Raw genomic sequence first — 26,765 nt, 5'->3', positions numbered from 1 at the left:
TGTATACATACATACCTACACTCAGTACAAAGATACATATTAAGTAATCTGTAAAATGTATTTCTTCTTGTGAATGGCTGTCAAAAAACTTGAAATCCACTAGTTTAGCAAGAGAAACACACAACCAATCATATGTTATAATGGGTGCTTGAGAGAGGGGTTGATAGGGAGTTCCCTTCGTGGCTCAGTGGAAAGAAATCTGACCAGCATCCATGAAGACGCAGGTTCGATCCCTGGCCTCACTCAGGGGGTTAAGGATCTGGTGTTGCTGTGAACTGTGGTGTAGGTCACAGACATGGCTTGGATCCTGCATTGCTGTGGCTGTGGCGGAGGCCGGCAGCTGTAGCTCTGATTCGACCCCTAGCCTGGGAACCTCCATATGCCTCAGGTGTGGCCCTTAAAAGGGGAAAAAAAAAAAAAAAAGAGAGAGGGGTTGCCAGAGTGCAAGTTCAGGGTGGGGAAGGGGGAACTGCCCAGGTGAGTCAGGAAGTGCCTCAGCAGAGCTGGGGGATGAGGAGGAGCCTGGGAGACACTGCCAGCAGAGGAAGCAGCATGTCCAAAGACTATGGCATAATAACAAGAAGTGCAAAGGGGATGTGGAAGAGGAGGGACAGCAGGAAGTGACAGCGGATGGGTGACACGCCCCAAATGGAGGCACTTAGGAGTAGCCTTTAAGAGCTCCAAAAGCTTCAAAGGGTTGAAGCCCTAGAGGGACCCCATCAGTCAAAGCCATCCTGGGAGTCTGGGAGTCCTGCTCCTTAGTGTGAGAAACAGACGGTTTACTTTGGACATAGGAAACTCTTCCAAAGAATCCACTGCCATCTTCAGAGGGCTGAAGACAACCATTCTGGCTTGACGCTGTTAGTGAGTGTTAAGGTCTCTAAGTCATGAGATCCTATCTGGACTTCAAGAGTCAGGGTCTAAGGTCACTCCAGTTCCTAGAGAAAAATTACTTCCCCAGAATCCTGATTAGACTCATGGCTTAACTTTATTCATCTAGAAAGCTTTACGAAGCACCATGGGAGATATCCTCCTTGGAACAGAAGTGGAAGGGACAAGGTTCTGGCCTTGAAGAGCTTAGTGTGTGTGTGTGTGTGTGTGTGTGTGTGTATGTGTGTATGTGTGTGTGTGTGTGTGTGTGTGTGTGTGTGTGTGTGTGTGTGTCGGTGTTGGGGGTATACATGGAGAAAACCAAAACATTGACAAAACGATCTGAGCGAATATCACGGAGGAGGGGTCTGGAGATGGGGAAGGAACTGACTGGTGCATGAAAAGAAGGAACTTCAGGCAGGAGGGTTCACTGGAGCAAAGATACAACGGTGGGAACATGCCTGCCACCGGCCAGAAACTCAAACAGGTACAGCAGACAAGCTTGACGGCTTAGGATGACTCTGGCTCTTGGGTCCTGGCAGGGGCTGGGCCCAGGACAGCCCACCGAGGGCTCCTCCTCTAAGCAGGGCTCCCACGGGCTCGCTGCAACTCAGGCGGCTTCTGTTCTCCAGCGCAGTGAGTATGAAGCACTGGCAGCCCCTCACCATAGCGTCAGCAGTCAGTTAATGAAGCATCAGCCTGGGGACCGCCACCAGGCCCGAAATAGGCCGGACAGAAGAAAAGCAGAGAGGAAACAAAGATGCGGAATATGGCAGAGAAGGCAGGTGAGAGGCAGGGCTGGGGTGGGGAGAAGAAAAGAATAATGAGTGCGGGGCGGGGGGGCCCCCCTGCCTGACACATGTCCAGCCACACCGTGTCCTGTATTTAAAACGGACTTCAAAGCCTGCCCTCTAGGAAACCGGCCCTGACTAACCATCAGAGAAGAGCCGCTGAGGACAGTCTGAACAGCTGACTTGACGGGCTGCTGCCTTGACCTTCCTCTGGTCCCCCAGAGCTCCTGCGGGCCCCCTCTGTCGTCCCTGGCAGTTGGAGACTCTGCAAGAGGAGCGGTCGGCCGACCAGACGCTGCCTCTCCTTATGTTTGGTTATAAAAGGAAGAGCTGCTGTGGTTAGGAGCCAGGAGGTACTCCTTTGATGCAGGCCACATGAAGTCATATAAATGTGGAAGTGTAAATTAAATAAAAAAGAACCCCCTCTCCCCTCTGATTTCCATTTTTACCACAGCCCCCAGCCAAGCAACCATCATATGGCATTCTCAGTGAAACAATAGGGGATCTGTTTAAACCGAGATGCCAAACGGTCATGAATTGCAGAATATATATTTTTAAACAAGTTATTTTCCCCCGTGGTAACATCTAGAGTCCAGATCTACACCCGAGGCCAGCTGGCAGCAGCATGCAGGGCCTGGCTGGCGAGCCAGGACTGCTCGTTTACCTTGCCCGCCACCGCGGGAGGGGAGGCGGGTGCCGGCAGAGCTGCATTTTTAGGGTATGTTCCAACTTCCATCCAGCCTTTCTTGGTCTGGAGCTTTGCAAGTGTTTATACTCACACCCACACGTATAAGCTGCCCCGCAGCCCTCCTGCTGCGATTTTCCTTTTAAAGTGAAGCCATCTTCGTGCCCTTCTCTGGTGGTTGACCAGGTTGCAGGGAGTCCTTACCAAGACGTCATGCACACAGCAAGACACCATGAGCTGTGAGTCTGTCCAGAAAGGGACCAAATGTCCCAGCCACGTGCTACAGAACACTTGGGGCTGCCCTTGGGAAGACAGCTTTTGTTCCCGGGGTATGGAGTGTGTGAAGACAGAGGGCCTTCACCACTTTACCAGGGTTCTGGGTAGGCACTCAGCAAAGGTCCAGGCAGTCTGCCCAAGGCCCTGAGGCCCTTCTTAGGTCAAGGTCGAGGCCACAGCCGCCTCTGCTTCCCTGGGGGTGCCGCTGCTCCGAGAGGAAGTCTGTAAGCTCAGTACCACGGCTTTGCCTTTCCCTCCCTGAAGGCTCACCTGCCTTTTCAGAGGCCCCCCAAGGGAGCCTCCCACACCCCCAGAGGCCCTCATATTTTTCCCTCTTTCTATTAGGCATCTTTTTCTCATTGATGTACTAACACTCAAGTTATGTATAGAGAATGAGGAAAAAGAGACCTTGTGTGGGGCTTGGGGTTTGTTCAAAGCCTGAAGAAACTGTTTTAGAGGGTGTATGTTTTTTATTCCTTTTATGAGAGATGCATGTTTCCCCCCCTCTGTGACTTGTTTAAAAGTAAAGTTTAATATGCTGCCAGAGAAATTGCTGGTTAATAACTTAATAAGCAATGTGCTAGGAATTATGGGAGAAAAGTAGTATCCAAGAAAACTTTTATTGTACAGTTTGGGGCTTGGCGGATATATAGCTTCAGTTATTATATAAAACGCTAACAGAAGTCTCCTTTCTTTTCAGACCTCACCTTCTCCCTAGAATTCTTTTAAAAAGGGTACATACGTGAGGTGAATGGAAACTTCTAGAAGCTGCGTGAGAAATCTGCATGTAGATCACAGGTGAGAACTTCTAACAGCACCGACAACAGAATTGTGCTGATGGGAGCACAGCAACGCATGCACTTGGAAATGAGTCCTGGCAATGATCCATTGTAGTAAAAGTTTTATTTTCAAAAAGTATCCTTGCTTTGTAAGATTCTTAAGAGAGAAGAAAAACAGGCATCACTATTCCCATTTTTAGAAATCAACAGAGTAGCTCGCATCGCTCAGGTGACCTACCCAAGATCAGGGCAAAAACCAAGAAGGGAGTCAAGGTTTTCTAGACGAACTGTGTCTATGTGTCCCCAACACAATCGGATGAAAAGCATGACGCAACGGCGAACAAGGAGAGTATCTGGGTTTGCAGCTGCAAGCTCCGGTCTTGTGTCCTGGGGGCCAGTCTGGTGGAGAGCAAGGCTCCAAGCATAGCTGTTTCTGTGAGGGCCAACCTAGGGGCCTGTCGGCATGGCCGACTCAAATATCTGACAATAAACACTCCCTCTATTTGCTTAGCTCTTTTGAACTCACACACCCATTGCTCACCGTGTCTTTCCCCACCCTCATCTATTTCACATTCTAGAGCTTCCAACTTTACGGATAAAAACCGAGACCCAAAGAAGTTAAGGTCCACACATCACTGGTTAGTACTAAGCAGGGGCCAGAACCCAGACCTGCCACCTTCGAGTGACCCTGCCTCCCCTCGACCCCAGGGAGGTGCGTTCACACCTAGAGGCTTTTCCGTTTACCCAGTGCCTCTCCAAGTGGCCCTGCCTGTGGTCACCTGGGAACACAGGGCCTCTGGGCCCGGGAAGGCCCCTTCCAGTTCAAGCAGGGAATAAGGTCCAGAGTGTGTGTGGGAAGCTACCTCCAGAGGCCTGCAGGCCAGTCCAATGGCTGAGGAAGCCTGGGCATCACTGACAGCCAAGGGGGAGGAGGGCGATGAGGCTTTGGGGGTCTCTCTCAAAGCGGCTCCCTTGGCCCATGGACGTAAAACCTGCTCACGTGCCCACAAGCCCCCCTGGGGTCAGCGTGAAGCCTAACCATGGAGGATGAAGTGCCAGGGCTGAGCCAGCTCAATGTGAGCACAAAGACGCAGGAAGCTAAGCGAGGCCTAACGCAGTGCTCCTGCCAGGTGTGCATGGTGCTTGAAAGCCTGTCCTCAAGTTACTGACTTCGGTTAAAGGAGCTGCCTCTGGAAGATCATGAGCAAACGACAGTGGTACGACCCATAAGAATCAACTTCTTGACATTTAGCACTGAGTAACATGCCCGTGTGATTTCTTGGTCATAGCAAGTGGCAGTCAGCAAGTTGAGAGTGGATTTCTGCGGAAAGGGGATCCAGAACCGTTCTCTTTTGACAGCAAGAAGGTCCAGGGCGTGGGTCATGTCCAAGGAGGGCAGCTCCCGAGAGAGGCCCTTGGACAGCCCAAGGGCCTGGGGTTGCAGCATATTCTAGGAGGATGATCAGGCTGCGGTGGATCCAGAGGCCAGAAAACAAATGTGCTCTCCACATCCCCAATTTGGGCCACCTTCGGAGCCAGACTCATCTGTCAAGTAGGAAGAAGTCACCTGCTCCTTGTGTCTGTTTTTCCACCTACGGGTATTGGTTTGGATGAGATCCCTGTTTGGGAAGAGGGAGTCCGGTGCACTTCTGAGTCCCTTTTGGGGCTCCCAGGGGCTGAGAAGCCATGTGGGTGGGCTGCGAGGCCCCCAGCTCAACTTGCACTGTATTTGCCATCTGGATTACCTTGAACGTCTTGAACTTCCACTTAAGCTTCTGTTTGAAGCGAGGATTCCACTGGATTAAGTGATCTCTAAACTCCCTTTCTTGCTATAAACTTGTGGTGCTACAGTCCTCTTAGCAACACTGAGCAGACGAGAGCCACCTAGTCTGAAATGCACACAAGCGGCATCTCTATTCCTATCACTAGCTGCCCAGGCAGGCTAGAGGGGCTTCCAAGGGCCAGATACGGCCAGGGGATTGCTACTAGAGAGCTTCTGTTAACCTCCAGGAGGGGCTGGAACATCTGTTGACCATTGAGAGAGGCTGGAAGATTTAACACCCTCCTCAGTGTATCTCATGAGCATGGAGACAGCAGCCTCCTTAGCCATGTAAGCCTGAGCTTACTGACTTCCTCTCGACTCTTGGGATAGATTCAGATTCCTCTAGCTGACATTTAAGGCCTGCCACAACTGGTCTCTCACCAAATCTTGCACTGCTCTCCGAACACACCGTGTCTTCTGCAGCTCTGTCCCACAACACAGCACCTGCGTTCCCCACAGGGCGCGGCTGCCCCAGGGTGACCTGCTCTTTTCCTGCCACTTTTGGGGTTTCCAAATCACATCCAGGTTCCAAGAGGCAGCTCAAATACCTAGCTCCCCTAGAAAGCCCTGCCTGGCTATCCCGGGCCACATTCTTTTGTGAACGCTTGTGCTTGTTATGTGTACTACAGGATTCGAATTCTATATGAATGTCATTGTCAGCGTCACATGGCTACGTCTTGTCAACTGGACTGGCTCTTAACCAAACTCTGACAAGAGACGTCATTAAATATGCCTAAAGTGGTCCCCGCAATGCTGAGCGCGGTACTGAGATTCCTTCCTTTGTACTTGGGCAATGAGACCGTCACAACTTACTTACCAACACAGGCTCTATACGAGTGTAACCTCACTCATTCTCTGATCCATGAAGATGAATCTCATCTAAACAACTACATCTCGCCTTGCCTTTAGAGACTTCTCCCTTCTCTTGGAAGACTTCCTTGGCATTCCAACTCCCACTAACTGCCTCCTGTCATCCACTTGGACCCTATTCCAGCATTTACCAAATTCTCACTTGTTTAGTTAATTAAATCCATACCTGCCTTAGTCACTAGGTTTTTGAAATGGGGACAATATCCTTCATCTCTATATGCCCCACTGTGCCTAAGACACTGCTCTGTACCATTTGCAAATATGAATTGGCTTAGATTCATTGGGAATATGGCTCAGTAAAGGTAATCATGGTGTTGATTTACCCTAAAGATGGAATATATCACATGCTAAGGATGACAACGACAACAACAACCACCACCACCACCCCTATGTTAGAGTTTTACATAATATCATAAAAATGTGTTGAGGCCATTTAAAGCCTGCATCTCTTGGGAGCCGGGCAACGACAACACCGCCCAAATCTTCCAACAGCAATATTCCAAGAAACCAACAGCCACAAATGGAGCAAAATGGATATTTCTGAGCCCTTTATCAAACTAATTACTACTCCTAGGTTAGGTCTGAAGATTTCTATATTTAAAAAGTAGAAAGTTGGGTGCTGAACCCTTGATGTGCAGTTGCATAAAGGAACTATTTTTATTGCTCACGGCAATATGAAGAAGCTTTGATCTCGGGCAACTTGTACAAAGGTTCAGTTTGGTATACTGATCACTTCTGACTGCTTTTACCTAACTGGTTTCCATAAGCTCAGCCTGTCAACAAGAAATGCCTCATATAGTCTCAAGTTTCATTTCTTAAACAGCTTATTCCTTTAAAAGGAATATCTAATGAAGAAACTGTTTTGCACCTTGTCCATTGCTTTGGGTTGAAATGTGCAAACTTAATGTTTCTCTCTGTTTTCAAAAAATACAAACAGGATCTCCTCTTGAGATATCATGACCTTGAACATTCCTGAGAAGTCTGAAAGGGAAGCGAACAAATGTCAACAAGCTTGGGTCTAAAATACACCAACTTCATTTCTCTCATCGTTCAAATATGCGTGAGGCTCAAAGAGACTTTGAATAGGCTGAGCTGGGGGATTAAAGAGGGGTCCTGATGGGAATCTCCCTCCCCCCCAAAAATCTGGGGTTTGAAAGAAAAGCAATTAAAAAGGGGGTAGGGGAGTACTGGGAAGCCTTTTATTTTAAAAAAAGAAAGAGGAGAGAGGAAACAAACCAAAAGCAAACCCAACCCCCAGCAATGCCTGGAAACTTGCTATGTAAGTAACCACCCCTGTTAAGACTTGCTTCCCTTAAAGTTTTGGCAGGGACCACAAATGATAGCCTTAACATGCCACATGATCATCTGAATATTTTAACAACCCATCTCGACTGGATTCATTCCAGCAGCATGGGAGTGAAACTGTGCATGGGAGTGTAGCTGTGGCAAAGGGCCGAGGCCCCTCTGAGGACTTCTGAGAGAAGGACCTCTTCCTCGGTGAGGGGACCGGTCCAGAAGGCACGAGGGATTTGGGAAGGGCCAAGGGACAGTGGGAAAGTGGAATCAGACCTAAATCCCAGGATTTCTGCCTGGGAAGTGTAGTCTCTCGTGTGAATAAATCTGGTGGTTAGAAAATAACTGCTGTCTTCAGCTGTAAAGCAAAACAGAACCCTAAGCCAGGACTTCTGCAGCTGGCCACAGACCCCCCCCCCCCCGGGGGGGGGGGGGCAGAACTGGCATTGCCACACAAAAGCCAGCCCTAGCTTTGTCCCCATAAGCATATTTTCCTTACACATTTAAATCCCAGGCCTTCAAGAAGCATGCCACCTCAGCTGAGTGGGGACCCATTAAGAACTAGAGAAAATGGGGGGAAGGCAGAGGAGAGTCTGGAAAAGGGGGTGGACGGGGGAGGAGATGCTGAAGTGACTTGGGAGTTTAAGGGGTAGGGAGGTGGACAAGCACAGGAGAGACAAGGGTGGGGGGGGGTCAGGAGACTGAGAGGGAAGCTGGACAGGGAGGGGGATGGGTCATACAGGTGATGCTTTTTGCACATGAGAACTAACTCGGGGTCAGAAATCCTGAGGTCAAGCGCAGAGAGCAGGTCTTCAACAAACATAAGCTTCTGCCATCACCTCTTCCCCACATCGGCACTGTTTTATTCAAAAATGTATTTCCCGAAGTTCCTTTCCTAAGTCACCCTGGGACCTGTTCTTGTATTTCTGAGAGCCTGTTTTTCTCACCAGAATATCAGGCTGTTATTTTTCAAAATGATAAATATTCGCTGCATGCCAACAAAGTCTGGGTCCTACCCCAGGCACCGAGGCCACTGGGATGGCTGCCCGGACAAGGGAGTGTGGACGCCCCATCACGAGCTCTGGGGCCATGCGATCTCTCAGTGCAGGTCATCCCAGGTGGGCGGCAAAGAATTCTAGACTGACCCCATCAAGAGCCTCAGCCCCCTCCTACGGCTCCAAGCTCCAGCCACCAGCCTGAGAATGAGGGCGGAGGATGGGAATATTCAAAGAGGGGGGCTGGATGATCACAGTGGCTGACTCTCTGATCCTCGGCCCTCAAAATAGGTACTGTCTCTCAGAACCAGCCGTGCCAGAATCACCGTGGAGCTTATCAGAAAAGCAGGATCTCAGGCTCCAGCCCAGACTACTGCAGGAGTCTTGTTAAGTTACCACCATTCGAAGTCCAGATATGCCAACACTGGATAGATGGAGGCCATGTGGCCCAGCAGAAAGAGCCCGAAGAGAAGCATGGAGTTAGGCCCTCCCCAAGTGTTAGTTGTCAACAGGTGGTTGTTACAGCCTGGTGGGCTGTGTGAAAATGGGTAAATCCCTTGACTTCTGAGCTGTGTTTTCTCATAGGCAGGGGGATGGGAGTGGGCCTCAATGAACTTTATGATTCTTTCCAGTTCTTAAGTTCTAGGTCTACAATTCTAGTTGGCAAGATGGTTTTGTTGCCCTCTCTACACTAAAGCAGAGGTTTTAATAAGTACTTGCTCTGTTTAATATAGTCTGGCACATAGCAGGGTTTAATAAATAATTTACTGAATGAAGTGAAACCAGTGTAGCTATTCTATTTAAGTCTCATCTCCAAAAATGAAAATATGCCATAAGCTTCCAGGTCAACCAAATGAGTATCAGATTTTTTTTTTTTTTTTTTGTCTGTTTTAGGGCTGCACCATGGCATATGGAGGTTTCCAGGCTAGGGGTCGAATCGCAGCTGTAGCTGCTGGCCTACACCACAGCCACAGCAACACAGGATCTGAGCCACATCTGTAACCTACACCTCAGCTCACAGCAACGCCAGATCTTTAACCCACTGGGCGATACCAGGGATCAAACCTGCTTACTCACAGATGCTAGTCAGATTCGTTTCTATTGAGCCGCGATGGGAACTTCGAGTATCTGGTTTAAATAGCACTTCTGAAAGCAATCGACATATCTTGCTAAGACAGCTTTTAAGTGACCAGGCCTAGAAGTTTGCTCACATATGAAACTACACAATGGCCAGGTGCCTCACACTGGCACACCTGTGGAGCTGAAGTGTTAAGGGCAGCAGGCAGAAGCCGAGTCATTCTATCTTTTTTGAGTCAATCTCTGGCTTTAGAAGAAAAACACAAGTGCCCTCTAGCACTTATCCGCTGCCTCAGGGAGGGAGGCACAGAACACACAAGAAAACATCAGTGGTTCTCAGTGTGATGGCATTCTAGAATCTCCTGGAGAGTCATAAAACCACCAGCGACTAGGACACACCTTCAACCAAAAAATCAGATATTCTGGAGGTGGGGCCTGGTCCTGGTAGGTTTTAAAGCCCCTCCAGAGGATGCTACTACGGAGCCATCAGCATTAAGAACTGCTGCCTGGAGCAAAAACTCACTGCCAGCCTATGTGGTACTTAATAAATGCCAGTGCCAAGAGTCACAGACTCCTCCTCTTGTGGGAGCTGAGCAGGTCACCTAACGAGAGAGATGGCTGGGCGGGGACAGCAGTGACATACAGACAGCTGCACTGCCAAGAGAGGGCAGCCCATTTGCAGCTCTGGCCTGTTGTAGCTGTGTGGGAATTTGGGCCTGGTGGGGCCAGATCTTCCAGTTTGCTAAAAGAAGCTAGGAACCCTAATTTACTATGGAATTTCCCGAGTTTTAAATGCCAGCAGTGATTTTTAAATATATATATTTAAACTCTGCTCAAGTCAAACAAAACACTCCTATGGCCAATTTGATCCCAATGCATTGTTGTCCAATCCTCTGGCTGAGAATGCAGAGTATACCTAGGCCCGAGCAGCAGCCCACAGAGAGCCGAGGGGAAGATTCTTTATCAAGCCAATTTGATAAAACACTAAAGTATGGCAACTTCCATGCCAAAATGTAGGAAGCGAAAATTGAAAAAAAAATTATACTCTTTTATCTCTTAACTCTTGCTAAGGTGAAATGCTAACTTAATTGGGTGTCTTATACACAGGGTTTGTCTCTGCAGTTGTTTTCACTGTAGAAAAGCAGATTTGGAGTTCCCATTGTGGCTCAGCAGGTTAAGGACCCGACATTGTTTCTGTGAGGATGTGGGTTGATCCCTGGCCTTGCTCAGTGGGTTAAAGATCCGGTGTTGCCACAGCTGTGGCTTGTATCTAGTGTTGTGGTAGCTGTGATGTAGGCTTGCAGCTGTTCGACCCCTGGCCCGGGAACTTCCATATGTTGCAGGTGTGGCTGTAAAAAACAATTAAAAAAGAAAGAAAAAGACAAAAGCAGATTTGCTTATATTAAGGGAGATTTGAGAAAAGTTAATGAAATAATATTTATAAATCTCCTAATACAGAGGTTGGCACACAGAAGGCATCTAAAAAGCAAAAATTTCCTTCACCTAATTTTTATTTTTATTCATTTATTTAAAAAAAATATATATATATTTTGTCTTTTGCCTTTTTTTAGGGCCGCACCTGGGACATATGGAGGTTCTCAGGCTAGGGGTTGAATCGGAGCTGCAACTGCCACAGCACAGCACAGCCACAGCAACGCAGGATCCGAGCCGCGTCTGCAACCTACACCTCAGCTCACGGCAATGCCGAATCCTTAACCCACTGAGCAAGGCCAGGGATCGAACCGAAACCTCATGCCTTTGCCTAATTTTTAAAATCTTAGTTAAAATTTTGGTGGAGGTCTCCTGTGCCCTGGAAGATGAACTGACACATCTCTCCTGGAAATCAATATGGCAGTATATATCAAGGCTTTTAAAATACGAAAAATCAAAATTTTTTCATATCCTTTTAAAAAATGATTATTTTTTTCCATTATAGTTGCTTTATAGTGTTCTGTCAATTTTCTGCTGTACAGCAAAGTGACCCAGTCACACACACATTCTTTTTCTGATTATCCTCCATCATGTTCCATCACAAGTGACTAGATATAGTTCCCTGTGCTCTACAGCAGGGTCTCATTGCTTATCCACTCCAAATGCAATAGTTTGCACCCATTAACCCCCAAGCTCCCAGTCCACCCCTCCCCCTCGGCAACCACAAGTCTGTTCATATCCTCTTAATTTATTCTATGTCTAGAAATCACATTTAAGGCAATAACCCACAATCACATACAACCTCTCTCTCTCACACACGTACATACTAAGATTTTTACTGGAATGTTATGACATTAAAAAAATAAGAAATACGGAGTTCCCGTTGTGGTGTAGCAGAAATGAATCCAACGAGGAACCACAAGGTTGCGGGTTCAATCCCTGGCCTCACTCAATGGATTAAGGATCTGGCATTGCTGTGAGCCGTGGTGTAGGTTGCAGGCACAGCTTGGATATGACATTTCTCTGGCTGTGGTGTTGGCCAGTGGCTACAGCTCCGATTCAGTCCCTAGCCTGGGAATCTCCATATGCTGTAGGTGCAGCCCTAGAAGGACCAAAAAAAAAAAAAAAAAAAAAAAGGAGGAAATAAACCAAATGGCCAGTAATGGAACAATGGTAAGGTAACTCAATGAATGATTATTCAGGTGACAAAAATATGCTACCTTTAACAAACAGTGTTTTCAAAGATTTTTTTTTCTTAATTCAAAAACAGGCAAAAGCAATTATCATAAAAAGCTAGGATAATAACCTCAGAGGAATAATAGAGTACCAAGAGTTTTGTTTGTTTTTTAATGGTTTGTCATTAAAATTGTTTTGTGTGGATAAAGAAGATGTGGTACATATACACAATGGAATATTACTCAGCCATTAAAAGGAAAGAAATAATGGCATTTGCAGCAACATGGATGGACCTAGAAATTATCATGCTAAGTGAAGTAAGTCAGACAATGAGACACCAACATCAAATGCTAACACTTACAGGTGGAATCTGAAAAAAGGACACAGTGAGTTTCTTTGCAGAACAGATACTGACTCACAGACTTTGAAAAACTTATTGTTTCCAAAGGAGACAGGCTGGGGGTTTGGGATGGAAATGCTATAAAATTCAGTTGTGATGATTGTTGCACAACTAAAAAAAAATTGTTTTAGTGTGGTAAAGTTTACATAATATAAAATTTACCATCTTAACTATTTTAAGAATACAGTTCAGGAGTGTAAAGCACACTCACTGTTGTAGCACCAATCTCCAGACCTCTTCCATCTTGCAAAACGAAACCTCTATTAGTTGAACACTAATTCACCTTCCCGCAGCCCCTAACTACCATTCTACTTTCTGTCTCTATGAATCTGGCAACTCTAGGAGCCTCATGTAAGTGGAACAATAGAGTATATTTATCTTTCCGTGATTGGCTTAGTTCACTTAGCATAACATCTTCAAGGTTCAGCCATGTGGCAGTGTGTGTTAGAATTTCCTTTATTTTATTTTAGTTTATTTTCCACTTTTTCGGACCTCACTCACGGCATATGGAGGTTCCCAGGCTAGGGGTTGAATCGGAGCCACCCTACACCACAGCCATAACAACGCTGGATCCTAGCCGCGTCTTCGACCTAACACCACGGCTCACGGCAACGCCAGATCCTCAAGCCACTGAGCACGGCCAGGGATCGAACCCACAACCTCATGGTTCCTAGTCGGATTCGTTTCCACTGTGCCACAATGGGAACTCCAGAATTTCCTTTATTTTTAAGGCTCAATAACATTCCAGTGTCCAGAGGTGCCTTATTTTGTCCATCTACTCATCCATCAATGGACCCTTGGATTACTTCTACCTTCTGGCTACTGTGAATAATGCAACTAGAACAGGTACAAATGTCTCTTCAAGACTCTTTCAATTCATTTGACACTATACCCAGAAGTGGAAGTGCTAGTTCATATGGTAATTCTACTTTGAATGTTTTTTGAAGAAACATCATACTATTCTCCACAGCAATGATACCATAAAGAGTTCTCAATAATAAGGACACCTATTTCCATGATACTGTTAGATGGAAAAAGTAAGCTATCACTTACATACATACAGCATAATCTCAACTACATTAAAAAAAGATAGGAAGAAAGATGAAGTAGCTATGTGTGTAAAACTGCTAACGACTTCCCCCAAATATTAGCCAATGATAGTGGATTCCACTGTATATTGGTAAAAGTAGACTTATATTCCCTTCTTTCCCTTAATTTTCTATGATAAGCATACACTATGCTGACAGTCAAGGAAAAAAAATGTGAAAAAAATTTAGTGGGACATGTTCTTTTTCCCAGTCATGACATCATCTATCACATGGATTCTGAGAGTCCATTTAGTTTACCATATTTACTAAAAGGACACACACACAAACACACACACACACACATACACACACACAGAGTTTTTTCCTTTTGTAACCAAAGGAGACACTAGATGACCAAATTGATTTCTGAAAAATTTTAAGCCCAAATAACAGTAATTCCAACTCTCAATCAAAGTAAATATATCTTTTCTCGGAGTTCCCGTCGTGGCGCAGTGGTTAACGAATCCGACTAGGAACCATGAGGTTGCGGGTTCGGTCCTTGCCCTTGCTCAGTGGGTTAAGGATCCGGCGTTGCCGTGAGCTGTGGTGTAGGTTGCAGACGCGGCTCGGATCCCACGTTGCTGTGGCTCTGGCGTAGGCCGGTGGCTACAGCTCCGATTCAACCCCTAGCCTGGGAACCTCCATATGTCGCGGGAGCGGCCCAAGAAATAGCAACAACAACAACAACAAAAAAGACAAAAGACAAATAAATAAATAAATAAATATATCTTTTCTCCTCTTACTCTTACTTGACAGGGCTTTTTAACCCAAGTCTTTATTCAGGCAGGGCCTGTGATCCAGCTGGGACAGCAGAGCTGGAACCTGCACATGGTGAGGGCAGCATATGGCCGCGAGCGGGCTGCGCCAACTTCCTCTTCTGCGGTGCCCACAGCCAGGCTCGCCAGGCCAACGGCTGACCCTATTCTCACTCAGTTTCTGGCCCAGGTCAACTTGGTGTTCCTTCAGGAGTGGTGCCTTTGCACCAGGAGAGAGACAATAAACTGGATTGAGGAGAGAGGGATGGAGGAAAAAGGGGAAGGAAGGGACTTGAAGGATTAACGAGCTGATTTCCATAAAGGCTTTGACATCTTGGAATGAAAAGCGGCCTGTAAGAGCAGAAGCCCAGTCCTCTACTTAGGCCATGTTGCCAGCTGGCCATTCATCACCAAAAATTCCCCAACAAATCCATGGCTATTGCTTAATCACCTCATATAAAGCCCTATTGATTTTGCAAAGTTAAAACACAAATATATGACAAAAGTCTTTATTTTATGTGCCTTCAATTTTAGAGTCAAAATTTTAAAAACTGAATTGGTTGTCCAATGGCTCCAATGAACTTTGTTGTTGTTGTTGTTGTTAAAAACCCTCTTTGGGGAAATAAACAAATAAATGATAACCTCACTAATGTTTCTGAGCTTATTAGACTGAATAAAACGCAAGCTAATGATCGAATACATTGAAGTTGGTGCTAATAAATTTAGTTGGTACTAAAATTTAAAGAGACTTTTTTTTTTTTTTTTGCAATCACATTCATGTTTCAAGCTATACTCAAAAGATACAGAAAATCGTTAGTAGGCACAAAAGAACATTTATTCCTCTTTCTTCGTAAACTGCCAGGGACATAAAGAAGCCTTTTCAGCATTGGGATTTGGAATACCTTGCACTGTAACACCTTTCAGAGGAAAAGCAGGTGAGAATGTAAGTTGGGGGGGGGGGCAGTCAGCTCTGAGAAAGGCCTGCTAGGACCCAGGAGGGGCTCATTTGGGCAGACAAACACCTCCTGGGCAACACTCTCAAAGGACCCCAAGGACCAGCAAGGGTGTGACAGGCTGAGATCCGTTTTATACTCTCCTGGACAGGCACTTGAAGGTTATCCTGGCAGTGACGCGGGTAATCCAGAAAAACTGACATGTGGCTTTGGGAAACACTGTGCTCTGGCCATGTGTTTTCCTCCTAAACTCTCTTCCAGGCTCGGAACACATCCTGATTAATATGGTGAAAGTGTGCTGGGGAGCAAGAGGAAGCCTGGTGTTACAGACCACCCATGAAGTGTAAAGTTCATGCTTGGATAATAAAGCGTTGACTGTACTGGAGACATAAAAGTGGCTTTCCTGGACTCTGGGCAAGGGAGGTGGAAATGCAGTGAAGCGAATTTCAGTGATTCATGCCTTTGTTTTCTAGGGCTGGGAAATCATGGAGGAAAATCAGAGAAGGGGACAGTAGGGGGGCAGGCGATGATGAAAAGACTGATTAGGAAATCACGATAGGGACCACAAGGAAGGCCAGGCGGGCTTCTTCAGTGGAAGAGGAGGCTGCTGGCAGCTTTGCCATCCGCCTTCAGCATTGCACAACATGAAGGTCCATTCAGACGGCTGGCCTGTTATTCCAATTCCTCCTTCCCATCCAACAAGCAGGAATTGACTTAGGAAGCCAGAAGATGATGAATTTTCAGGAGACCCATCAAAAGGCAGTAAACAAAGGGGACAGAAATTCCCTCCTTAGAGAACTTTAAGAATAGGAGATTCAGATTCTGTCTTGGGAAGCAGGGGTTTCATTAGGAAGGTTTCCAGAGAGCCCCGACTTCCTGATCCCGGGAAATAACAGCAAGGAGCATCAGGTAAACAGAGGAGAGCACAAATATGATTGCCATGCCCTGTTTGCCTGGAAAAGGCAGCTTGGGAAGTTGTCTAAAGGCTACACAGAAGGCAAATGATACTTGGCTTAGGGAAGCGGTTTATGGTCAATCAACTCCTACTCTCTAAATAAAAGAGATCAAACAAAAACTGAACTAAAAATGAGACGCTAATCATTTGTTTATTGGCATTTCCTATCCTAGAGAATTTTCCCACCAATATCCCTGGCCAAAGCTATAGGTGCTTAAACGTGGAGACTCGCATCCCCATTCGCTGAATTTCCCTTTTGCCTAAAGGTTTCCTTTTGGAAATTTCACTGTGTATTTCCTCAGCTCTGTATTCTGCCACATGTACCTAGAATTAGAGGACATAGCAGGGGGCAGGAGGCCCCTGCAGCAACACCATCCTACCACTATCAAGATCTGAGACACAGATTTATTTATTTATTTATTTGTCTTTCTAATGGCAGCACTGAGGCATATGGAAGTTCCTGGGCCAGGGATTGAATCCAAGCCGCAGCTGTGACGTACACCGCAGCTAAGGCAAAGCCAGATCTTTTAAGCCTCTGTGCTGGGCCTGGGCTTGAACTGAGCCACTGCGGTAGGATTCTTAACCCACTGCAACACAGTGCGAACTCCTCTGAGACACAGATTTTGAACACAGTGTTACAGAGAGGACTCCCTGTGTATTTGAGAGAAACTGAGAAATTCTTTTTGCTTCATCTTTCACCTGGTAAATGTTCTCCATTCCAGAAAAAAACTAACGATGGCAAGGATGAAAAAAAAAATGTACATACCTTCCTTTGCCTTGCTTCTTCATGCTACTCTGCTCCCTACCTAAAAAGAGGCAACTTCGATGTCTTTTTCTAAGGTACCCCCTCTGGGCCTGCACCAGTCTCTTCCTGTCTGAGTTGCCATGGCACCTAATAGTTTGTACCACATGATTTAGTCAATTACTGCCTCTCCTTGGGACAATATCTAACACAGGGCTGGGCACAGAGCAGGGATTCATAAATACCAGCTGATTGGTGGACAGATAAAAAACCATATTACATGCCCCCTAGCTCCACAGCAGTTTAGAAAAATTCTCAAGAAAATATTTTTCTTTCTTGACCACAACCCAAAGTTCAAAAAAGATAAATAGTCCAATAAGTTTAGAAAACGCATGTCAGTGACTTTTAAAACTCCCACAACTAGAAACAGCATTTCTCCAATGTATTCCTAACCCTCGATAGCTCCGAGCTCATGTGGGGTTTTAACATACCTCGTGGCCAGCCAGAGTTTGGCTTTGGTACAAACGGCGACGTCAGCCAGCTCCTGTTGAAAGTATGTATTCAGTCTGCATTTGGAGTCTGAGAAGGCTTGTAACAAATGAAAAACCTAAACCAGAAAAAGAGAAAAAGCCATATCCTGCTGTGAAAATATATTTGTCCCAAATGTTCAGTTCCTCCCTTTTAGATTGCCTCAAAATATTCCCCTCAAAGAAAACAGACACCTGCAAAATGTGGCTTTGGTCTCTTTGTTGGTTTTGGAGGAAGAGCAAGTGGTGAGAAACTTTCATCTTTCATCCATACCTGTTCTCTGGGTTCCCTACGCAAGTCTGAAAAAAAGGTGACTGCTCTGTGACCAGTTATCAGATGCAAGAGCTTATTAGTTACGAACAACCTGTAAATTGATTTTATTAAGGAAAAGCAAACCCCTTTCTCTATCTCAGCAGTCTCATATGGAGAAAAAACAAACAAACAAACCACTTTTAACAAATACTATTTTCTTTTCTTTTCCCTTCCCTTCTTTTCTCTTCTCTTCTCTTTTAGGGTTGCACCCACAGCATATGGAGGTTCCCAGGCTAGGGGTCGAATCAGAGCTACAGCTGCAACCTACACCACAGCTCAGAGCAAGGCTGGATCCTTAACCCACTGAGCAAGGCCAGGGATCAAACCTGCGTCCTCATGGATGTTAGTCAGGTTCATTACCACTGAGCCACGACGGGAACTCCCTTAACGAGTATTTTTAGAAGTCAAAATCTTAACTACCTAGGAAAAATCAATTGCCTGTTAGTCTAATCTGGTTTACACGTTGTGGTTCATCAGAAGAGGCTTGGCTAAAGAAGCAGGCCACAGTGATGCCTGCCTTTTCAAATGCTGACAGTGACGTTTGTAAACTATTCAGATTTTTTTAGACCTTTGCCGAGATGTCATACCCTACTCTCTTACTCTGACATGAGGTTACACATTAGAGTTAAGCAGAGAAAGATAAACCCTGCTGCATCTCTCGAGCTGCCTACGTTTAGAATGAAGGACACACTTCCAGCAAACTCATGGCACAGGCTGTGCACATGCATGTGTCTTGGATTCACTCAGTGACGGCATCAACAAGGCCTTTGTGAGAAGTACAAACCTGCAGCAGAGAACCGCAGTGGACAAGGGCATAAACGAGATCCTCTAACCTTAGCGAGTGTCAAGGGCAAAAACATGTCAGAGAAATCCTTCTGTCCCTTTATCTAAATCGAGGAGAGAAATTATCACGCTAAGTGAAGTCAGCCATACAATGAGACACCAACATCAAATGCTTTCATTGACCTGTGGAATCTGAAAAAAGGACAGAATGAACTTCTTTGCAGAACAGATACTGACTCACAGACTTTGAAAAACAGTTTGGGGGGGGGATGTGCTGGGGTTGTGGGATGGAAATCCTATAAAACTGGATTGTGATGATCATTGTACAACTATAAATGTAATAAATTCATTGATTACTCAAAAAAAAAATCAAGGACAGGAGGAGGGTGGCGCAAAGCAAGACAGATAAGCACCGTGAGAACTTGGAAAGTCTATTTTAATAATCTGTTTTCATCCCCATTGTATCCTTCACCGGAGCTGCAGGTGATTCTTCCTAAGCACCAAGACTTAACTACTTCTTCTCTTTCCCTCCTGTCAATGAAGGGCAACCTCTGAGAGTTAGATAGGGAAGGAAGCAATGAGAAAAAGCAAGAGGCCAAGAGGAAAGAGATCCAGAGCCATCGGACCCTAAATGGGTATGAGCTGGCAGGTTTCCCTGCGTCAAACATCTGCAATTGCCAAGAATATAAGCTAGGCACCTTTGGTTTAGAGAGTCAAAATACATTTTGACGACTTTATCGTCTGGAACTGCTTTCAAACAATTTTTTCCCTCAACAGAAGTAACTGTGCAGGAGAAGGCACACAAGTCCCCCTGTGGGGACTGAAAATGCTTTCCCTAATAATGGGTCTGTTATTTCAGAAGCAACAGATCAAATATCACTACTTCACCACACCCCCGCAGGGACCCAAACCGCCCGTCGTGAAGTCTGGAGAAATGGGTCTGGCCGGGCCTTCTGGTCTCATGTGGTGACTGCCAGAGTGAACAAATTACCTCCCTCTGCCCGAATCCCCACCATCCCGAAAGAATTGGCAAAGGCACCGGGCCCCGCTTTACTTTTCTCTGCAGCTGCACAAAACCAACCACCAGGCCTTTTTCATGGTGTCACAGGATTGTAATTAATCAGCAGACACCAGCAAAATACATGACTCTGGAATTGACTTGTAAAGAAAGCTGTGAGATTTTCAAATGCCTCTCACTTAGAGGCAATCACTTCAAAAATAACTCCTGATGGATGTTTAAACTTAGTCCTATATTTGCTCACCTTCCTTGGCAAAAACAAGACTGTTTTTGAAACGCTTGGTAGCTCTGGTTTATGAAAATCGGCCTCCAGACCCATCAATTCTGTCACCTTGGGCACAAACCAGACACAATTGTGATTCTGGTTATTCACCAGGAACAGAGAGCGACTCATTTACATGGGACGAGTGGAGGGGGCGGGACACGTAGGAGGACCTGGTGGAAATAAGCACGTAGGAGAGACAGAGCAATCCACGTGCAAGACAGGGTCAGAGAAGACAAGGAAAACAGGGGCGGGGAGGAGGGAGAAGAGAAGACGGGGTGGGGTGGGGTGGGGCTGGGGGGGTCCTGTAAGCAGCTGTCTGAAGCAGGCGACTATGTTTGAGATAACTTTTCCCTTTAAGATAATGAATGAAAATCCTGGAGCACATGACTACCATCACAGGACGTTTAAAGTGCTGGGTTCAACTCTCTGAAGCAAAGAGGAGGCTATCCTTTGCCTCAGTTTTTCCTAAAGTCCAGAACTGAGGCCCAGCCTCTGGAATTCTGGTCCAGGGTCTGGTCCTGGACTTCCAGGCAGGTCCTGGGAAGGATGGTTTGTCCATCAGTTCTGAAAAGGGATGGCGGGGATGAGGCAACTCCTCCTCCCTCTCCCCTTTCCTAAAGTTCTGGCCCAGAAGAACTTCCGGGCAAGCCCAGGCTCAGGACAAGGTGCAATCAGCTGATAACACAGGGCTGCACGGCACCAAACACAGAGACCCCGAAGCTGCCCGACCTGAGGATGATTGCCAACTGCACACACAGGAGAACCCCGAGAAGTTTAGCATCACTTCGCATGTCCCAAACACGCAACAGAATTGCAACCTACAGTACAAAAATATTCATTAAACTACGAAACAGCTATCATTATTAGCAGTCACTGTCCCGGGGTCTGCAGCAGAGAACAGAGAATCCCTGCCTCTCTGCGGTCGACGCTCTTGTCGTGGATGAACAAAACACCACTCGTTTCCCTGACTCTGCCTGGTTGGGAGTCATAACTCGCAGGACAGCATCTCCACCATGTTGCTCCTACGGGTGACCTCACCCTCCACCACGACCGTACAGAGCGGGGAGTCAACAAGCATTTGCTGACTTGATGGCAGTATCTGGTGCCTCTTCTTATATTAACTCTGCCTTTAGGACACAGGCCCCAGGGCCTGGTGAGCTATGGTAGGTGCCAACCTGGTGTTAGGAGTGGAGACAGAGCTGAAAAATGTGCGGTCCTCCCTCCAGTGGATTCCTAATCCAGTGGGGAAAACAGGGAGGCTGCTTTAGTAGTAAGAATGCAGCCCTGTGGGAGGGAGTCAGGGGGTGGGGGGGGGTGGGCAGAGACTGGAGCCAGGCAGACCTGGGTGGAAACCCAGTTCCGAGCTGTGGGGCTTTGGGCAACTGGTTAACCTCGGCTTCCTCACAGCAAAGAGGATAATATCTATCTGCTAGGATTGTAGAAAGAGTTCAAAGACTATATATATACTTGGCACATGCTAGGCACCTGATCAAAATGTTAGTTCTCTTTCTTTTTCCATCTCCTCCCTCCCTTCCAGCCCCCATTCCAAAAATAAACAGAGATGGTTTTGCAGGAAGAGTGATAGTCATACTTGGCCTTGAAAAGAATCTTGCCAGAACTGGGGGGCGAATGTGCAAGCAGAGGAAACTGAGTTGTTAAAAAGTGTTCAATAGTGTTAAAATATCGAGATTGCCAACCAAAAAAGTGAACTACAGACCTCAGTAATAATGTGTCAATATTGGTTCATAAATTTATCAAACACACCACTCTAATGTATGATATTAATAACAGGAGAAAACTGGAGACAGGAGGTGGGAAAGAGAGGAATGTATGGGAACTCTTTGTCGTCATGTTTTCTGCAAATCTAAAATTGTTATTAAAAACCCATTAAGTAAGAGGAAAGTATTGGGCCTGCTCAGGGGACAGCAAAGAGCTGCGTGTAACAAGAGCACAGGCAGGGTGTGTGCAGGGTGGCAGGACACGGGGAGGGAGGGGTCAGGGCAGATGGGGAAGGATCTTAGGGGCAGCATCAAGGAACACGTCCTCTGCTCCGCAGACAGCAACGACCTCTCCAGAGAGAGCACTTAGGTGATGAGATCTGCAATCTGGAAAGGAAAGGCCAGGGGCAGCGCAGAGGCTGGACTAGAAGGGGCAGGATAAGCGAGACTACTGCCAAGCTAGACAAAAGTGGGTGACGGTGGAAGCCAGAGCCTGAAAACCAAGAAGAGCCCGGCGACCGAAAGTGGCTGCAGATGTCTTATTTGACCTACAACAGTATTTTAAGATCGTCGTTTATGAACTGGAAGATTTCACATCAAAAACACCCTGATATCTAAACTCTTGAAAGATGAGAGGATCTGACACTCGTGGGCCCACACACCTTCTGGGCCATGGTCACCTGCTAGGGCTGGCCCCTGAGATGAGATGTGCACACTCTGGTTCACCACTGTCCCCACAACTGCCCAGTACTCACTGGCACTAAGTCGGTGTCATTTATCACAGCTCTCATGCCTTTTTTCCCCAAACTTATGGAGAATTAAAAGAAAGATGGGAGTTCCCGTCGTGGCTCAGTGGCTAATGAATCCGACTAGGAACCATGAGGTTGTGGGTTTGATCCCTGGCCTTGCTCAGTGGGTTAAGGATCCAGCGTTGCCATGAGCTGCGGTGTGGGTCTCAGACGTGGCTCAGATCCCATGTTGCTGTGGCTCTGGTGTAGACCGGTGGTTACAGCTCCAATTAGACCCCTAGCCTGGGAACCTCCATATGCTGCGGGTGAGGCCCTAGAAAAGACAAAAAGACAAGAAAAAAAAAACACCAAAAAACAAAAAGGAAGATGAACTATTTAATGAATCCAAATCTCTATCAAGTTCGAAAACAGGGGATGGTCATTCGTGCTGCCCCTGCGTTCGCTTACCTGCCTGACCCGGCAGAACGCTGATTTTGGGACACCCCAAACCTGAATGGTGGCGGCAGTGGACATGGAGAGAAAAGGATACACTCGAGAGATGTTTTGGAGGCTGAAGAAGCAGGACTTGGCAGCTGCTTTAGGTCTGGAGCTGGGGATCAGGAATGAGACCTCACCTTGAGTAGCTGGGGATGGAGAACCACGATTCAAGACAAGGATCACGAGAGGACGCAGCAGGGTTGGGAACGAGGGAGGGCACGCTAATGAGTCTGGGCAGGAATACCCATGTGAAGCTTGCTCCGGTGAAGGCAACTGATCTTGCAAACCAGGAATTCTTTTGAGAGCTGAAAATGAGCTCTGCTAATAATCATGCTGGGACAGACTGAGACAGTCGGTGACCCTCCAGCTATCGCAGGCCCTTTGAAGAAAGGTTAGAGTGGACCTCAGGGGTGTCTTCAGAAAAAAATACAAGAAAACCACCAGGAGAAAGTTTTATTGACCTAAGATAGTTGTGACCCGGAGTTCGCGTCATGGCACAGTGGTTAACGAATCCGACTAGGAACCATGAGGTTGGGGGTTCGATCCCTGGCCTTGCTCAGTGGGTTGGAGATCCAGAATTGCCGTGAGCTGTGGTGTAGGTTGTAGACGTGGCTTGGATCTCGCGTTGCTGTGGCTCTGGCGTAGGCCGGTGGCTACAACTCTGATTGGACCTCTGGCCTGGGAACTCCATATGCCGCGAGAACGGTCCAATAAATGGCAAAAAAGACAAAAAAAAAAAAAAGATAGTTGTGACTTGATGAGAAAACGAGACAAAAAGCACACAAAAGCAACGGAGTGCCAACCAACGTCATCACCCATGCCTGTCACAGGCCTGGGGCTGCCCGGAGACGAGGTCAGGCCCTGCCCTGAGGAAGGGATGGTCAGGAAGCAGCTAGAGTGGGCTAAGATTTCTGGCCCTTGAGATGCAGGCCTCAAGGAAACTCCGCGAGGATCTAAAAAAAGCCTGGAGAACACATACCCTCTGCGCCGCTGCCCCCGCCCCCAACCCAGAGAGACCCAGGGGAGCCCCAGAGCATCTGTGTAAAGCATGGGGTCCATTCTGGCAGCTTTGAACCTTAAAAGAGACTCCACGGAGCAAATGTGATGCTCTGGGAATAAATGCCACAGGCCTAAAAAGAGTCATGAGGCAGAGCCCTGAAAAAAATTTGCACTGCCCCCGTGAAATATGTCTGGTTTATGCTGCTGGACTAAAATAGTGACTTGTGTTAGACAAGATCAAGATGATATATGGCTGTTTGGGAATGCAACGCTGAGATGGGTTTTCCTCTCCACCAAGCATGGCTTCCAGGCAATTTTCCCCCTTATAAAATCAACAGCAGCTGAGCTCCAGAAACCAGCAGGATCCAACCACAACAGCATCAGGTGAGGCGGGCCATGAAAAAGGACAACTCCAGTGAGAAGAGAGGTGTTCACTTCAGAGGTCAGATATAAATGAGGTGCGGGTATCGTGATCATGAATAATCCTGAACTCTGAAGATCAACAAATCTCTCCCCCTTTGCAACTGTTTTTCCTTAAAAACAGCCTGCTCTTCTTCTGCAGGGTGCAGACGGGGGGCGGGGAGGTGGGGGGACACGTCTGCCCCTATCACATTCGGCCAAGGATACACTTGCTCTATCTGCTGTCCTGCCTCCAGGCCTTCTCCCCGAGCTGCCCCAACCCCCCACGGCTAAGTCCGAGCCACATTTTTCCAAGCTCAGTGTTTACACAGGATTTTATTTCGGCTGGTAAAACATCTGTATTTTTTCAGGGACTTAAATAAATGATCTATGCCGGGAATGTACAGTATAGGGTGATGTCAGGCCCCCTTTTCTTCTCGACTCACTGGGCAGAACAGGCAAACATTGTTTCAGCCTGTAGTTGGGAATGTGAATATTTATCCTGTCGACTTAATTCATACAAACAGAACGAAAGGCAGGCAGGCAGAAGTATTTTATGGCTTTAAGTCAGACTAAAAGGAGGTGGGGTGAGAAGGGGGATGGCTGAAGAAGGAATCCAAGCTTTCTAATTCACAGAAACACGTCTAATCATATAACTGCTGGGAAAAGGATGCAGCAAAGAAGGATTTAAAAGGCAGATTGTGTTTATATGTATGTATATATGTGTGTGTGGGGAGGGTGTGCGCGTGCGTGCGTGCATGTGTGTGTGTGTGTGTTGGGAGTAGAGTTGGGAAAGTGAGAGAGAGGAGAGTTTTCTAACTTACATGCCATTTCTAATCATTGCCCTGTGATTGAGGATTTAATTTCCTGCTTCAGACTTAGTAATCTATCCTCAACTAGACCACAGGCTTCTGAGGAGCAGCCCTTCTGCTCCTGCCTCCCATGGCGCCCAGATCAGTGCTTGCTGAGGGCCCGCCCCTGCCCATGTCATCCGTACAGAGAGCTCAACATCCTCTTCTTTGTTACCAGCCTTGGAGGGTCACAGGGTGGACTGGTCATTCCTGCAAGCAAGGGCCCAGTGGGCATGTGCCACCCACGGCCACCCAAGCAACCTAACTCGAGGCTGGAGGGTGGGCCACGAAGCACTTCAAGTGGTTACTGTCCCAAACCACAACCTGTTTATCAGATGAGGACAGATCCTTAGAAAGGTGTTGGTGAATTCCCAAAAGGTGACACTTGGACATGTTGTGTTGTTGCTGCCAGGAAAAGGATGCTAATTACAAACTGTAATGACTTCCGCACTGACTCTGGCTTGGGAAAGAGGCCATGAATATCTTCAAGGTCTATAGGGCCCTGGACATTCACTTTACGTCTCAAATGTATTCTCTTCTTTCGAGTAACATTTGACCTGTTCTAGTTCAGGAACAAAAAGACCTTACTCCTAGAGAATGAAAACAAGTTATTTTACACATGGCTGCAGAGAATGCTTCTTAAAGCCAAGCCCTGAGTGTATCACTTCCAAATTCAAAAGCTTTCGATGATTCACCACGTCCTAAAGTAACTGGCTGGGCACTGAACGCTCGACCTATCTTTCTAAGTTTACCTCTTACTTCCTCCACTTCTGAATCCACAAGGGATGATTCCTAAGACTATTTTCGAACAGGATGTCCCTTCCATTTCTCCCTGCATCCTCTTCCAGCTCTGCCTACTGAATTTCCGTTCATACTGTAAGGCCCAGCTTAAACACCACCTCCCCCATCAAGCCTTCCTCAGCTTTCATCAACCACCCCATTCCTACCCTAAGACTTGTCTACTCCGTGCCCAACACCTCATTTCATTTGATCTCCTTCTCTAACTTTTAAAATCCTATTATCATAGTTATCAATCTGTAATTGCCCTTCCCTGGAGCGCACTGAAGAAAAGGACTGTGTCTTCGCTGCCCCTGGGCCCCAAGGATATATGCCTTTGCCTGGCAGAAGGACAGACTCAGTAAATTGAGCATGTATTGGGTCAGAATTCTACCCTGTCCCCTTGCCAGGGGTGGCAAGAGCAGAACCTATATTTGCAGCGGCAGCTGGGATGCTAAGACCACCTCTCTAAATTCTCCCCACACAAAGGGCTGGGGGGAAATACACAGTATTAACAAGAGGGTGAGCATACATCCATTTGTTTTGGATCATCTCTGGCCTGATGCTCCACATTCTACAATGCAGTTAGGAGTTCTATTGCCCAGAAGAAGTACAAAGCATTCTGAGTTGTGGGTAAGAGCAAGGTAGGCTTGTTTATTTTTTATTTATTTATTTATTTTTTGTCTTTTTTTTTGTCCTTTTAGAAGGGCCGCACTTGCAGCAGATGGAGGTTTCCAGGCTAGGATACTCAGTCTTAACCCAACATTCAAAGGCTTGCTTATAAAGAATTCATGATTTATAAAACACAGCTCCTTAACCCACTGAGCAAGGCCAGGGATCGAACCTGAGTCCTCATGGATGTTAGTCAGGTTTGTTTCTGCTGAGCCCGGATGGGAACTCCAAGGGCGAGGTTTAGAGATACTCAGTCTTA

At 46.8% G+C, this 26,765-nt stretch overlaps 1 protein-coding gene across 3 annotated transcripts in view; it reads right to left on the bottom strand.

The window, feature by feature from the left end:
• THADA (THADA armadillo repeat containing) overlaps positions 1-26,765 on the bottom strand; it is a 323,933-nt gene that overhangs the window by 84,780 nt on the left and 212,388 nt on the right. For all 3 annotated transcript variants that reach the window (XM_047782177.1, XM_047782178.1, XM_047782179.1), the window contains exon 30: positions 17,450-17,565. In XM_047782177.1, the coding sequence (XP_047638133.1) occupies positions 17,450-17,565 (116 nt within the window). The remainder of the gene's footprint in view (positions 1-17,449; positions 17,566-26,765) is intronic.

This window comes from Phacochoerus africanus, chromosome 5 (genome assembly GCF_016906955.1).
Source record: "Phacochoerus africanus isolate WHEZ1 chromosome 5, ROS_Pafr_v1, whole genome shotgun sequence".
NCBI classification, from domain to species: Eukaryota; Metazoa; Chordata; class Mammalia; order Artiodactyla; family Suidae; genus Phacochoerus; species Phacochoerus africanus.
This window is presented reverse-complemented; position numbering and strand designations above follow the sequence as displayed.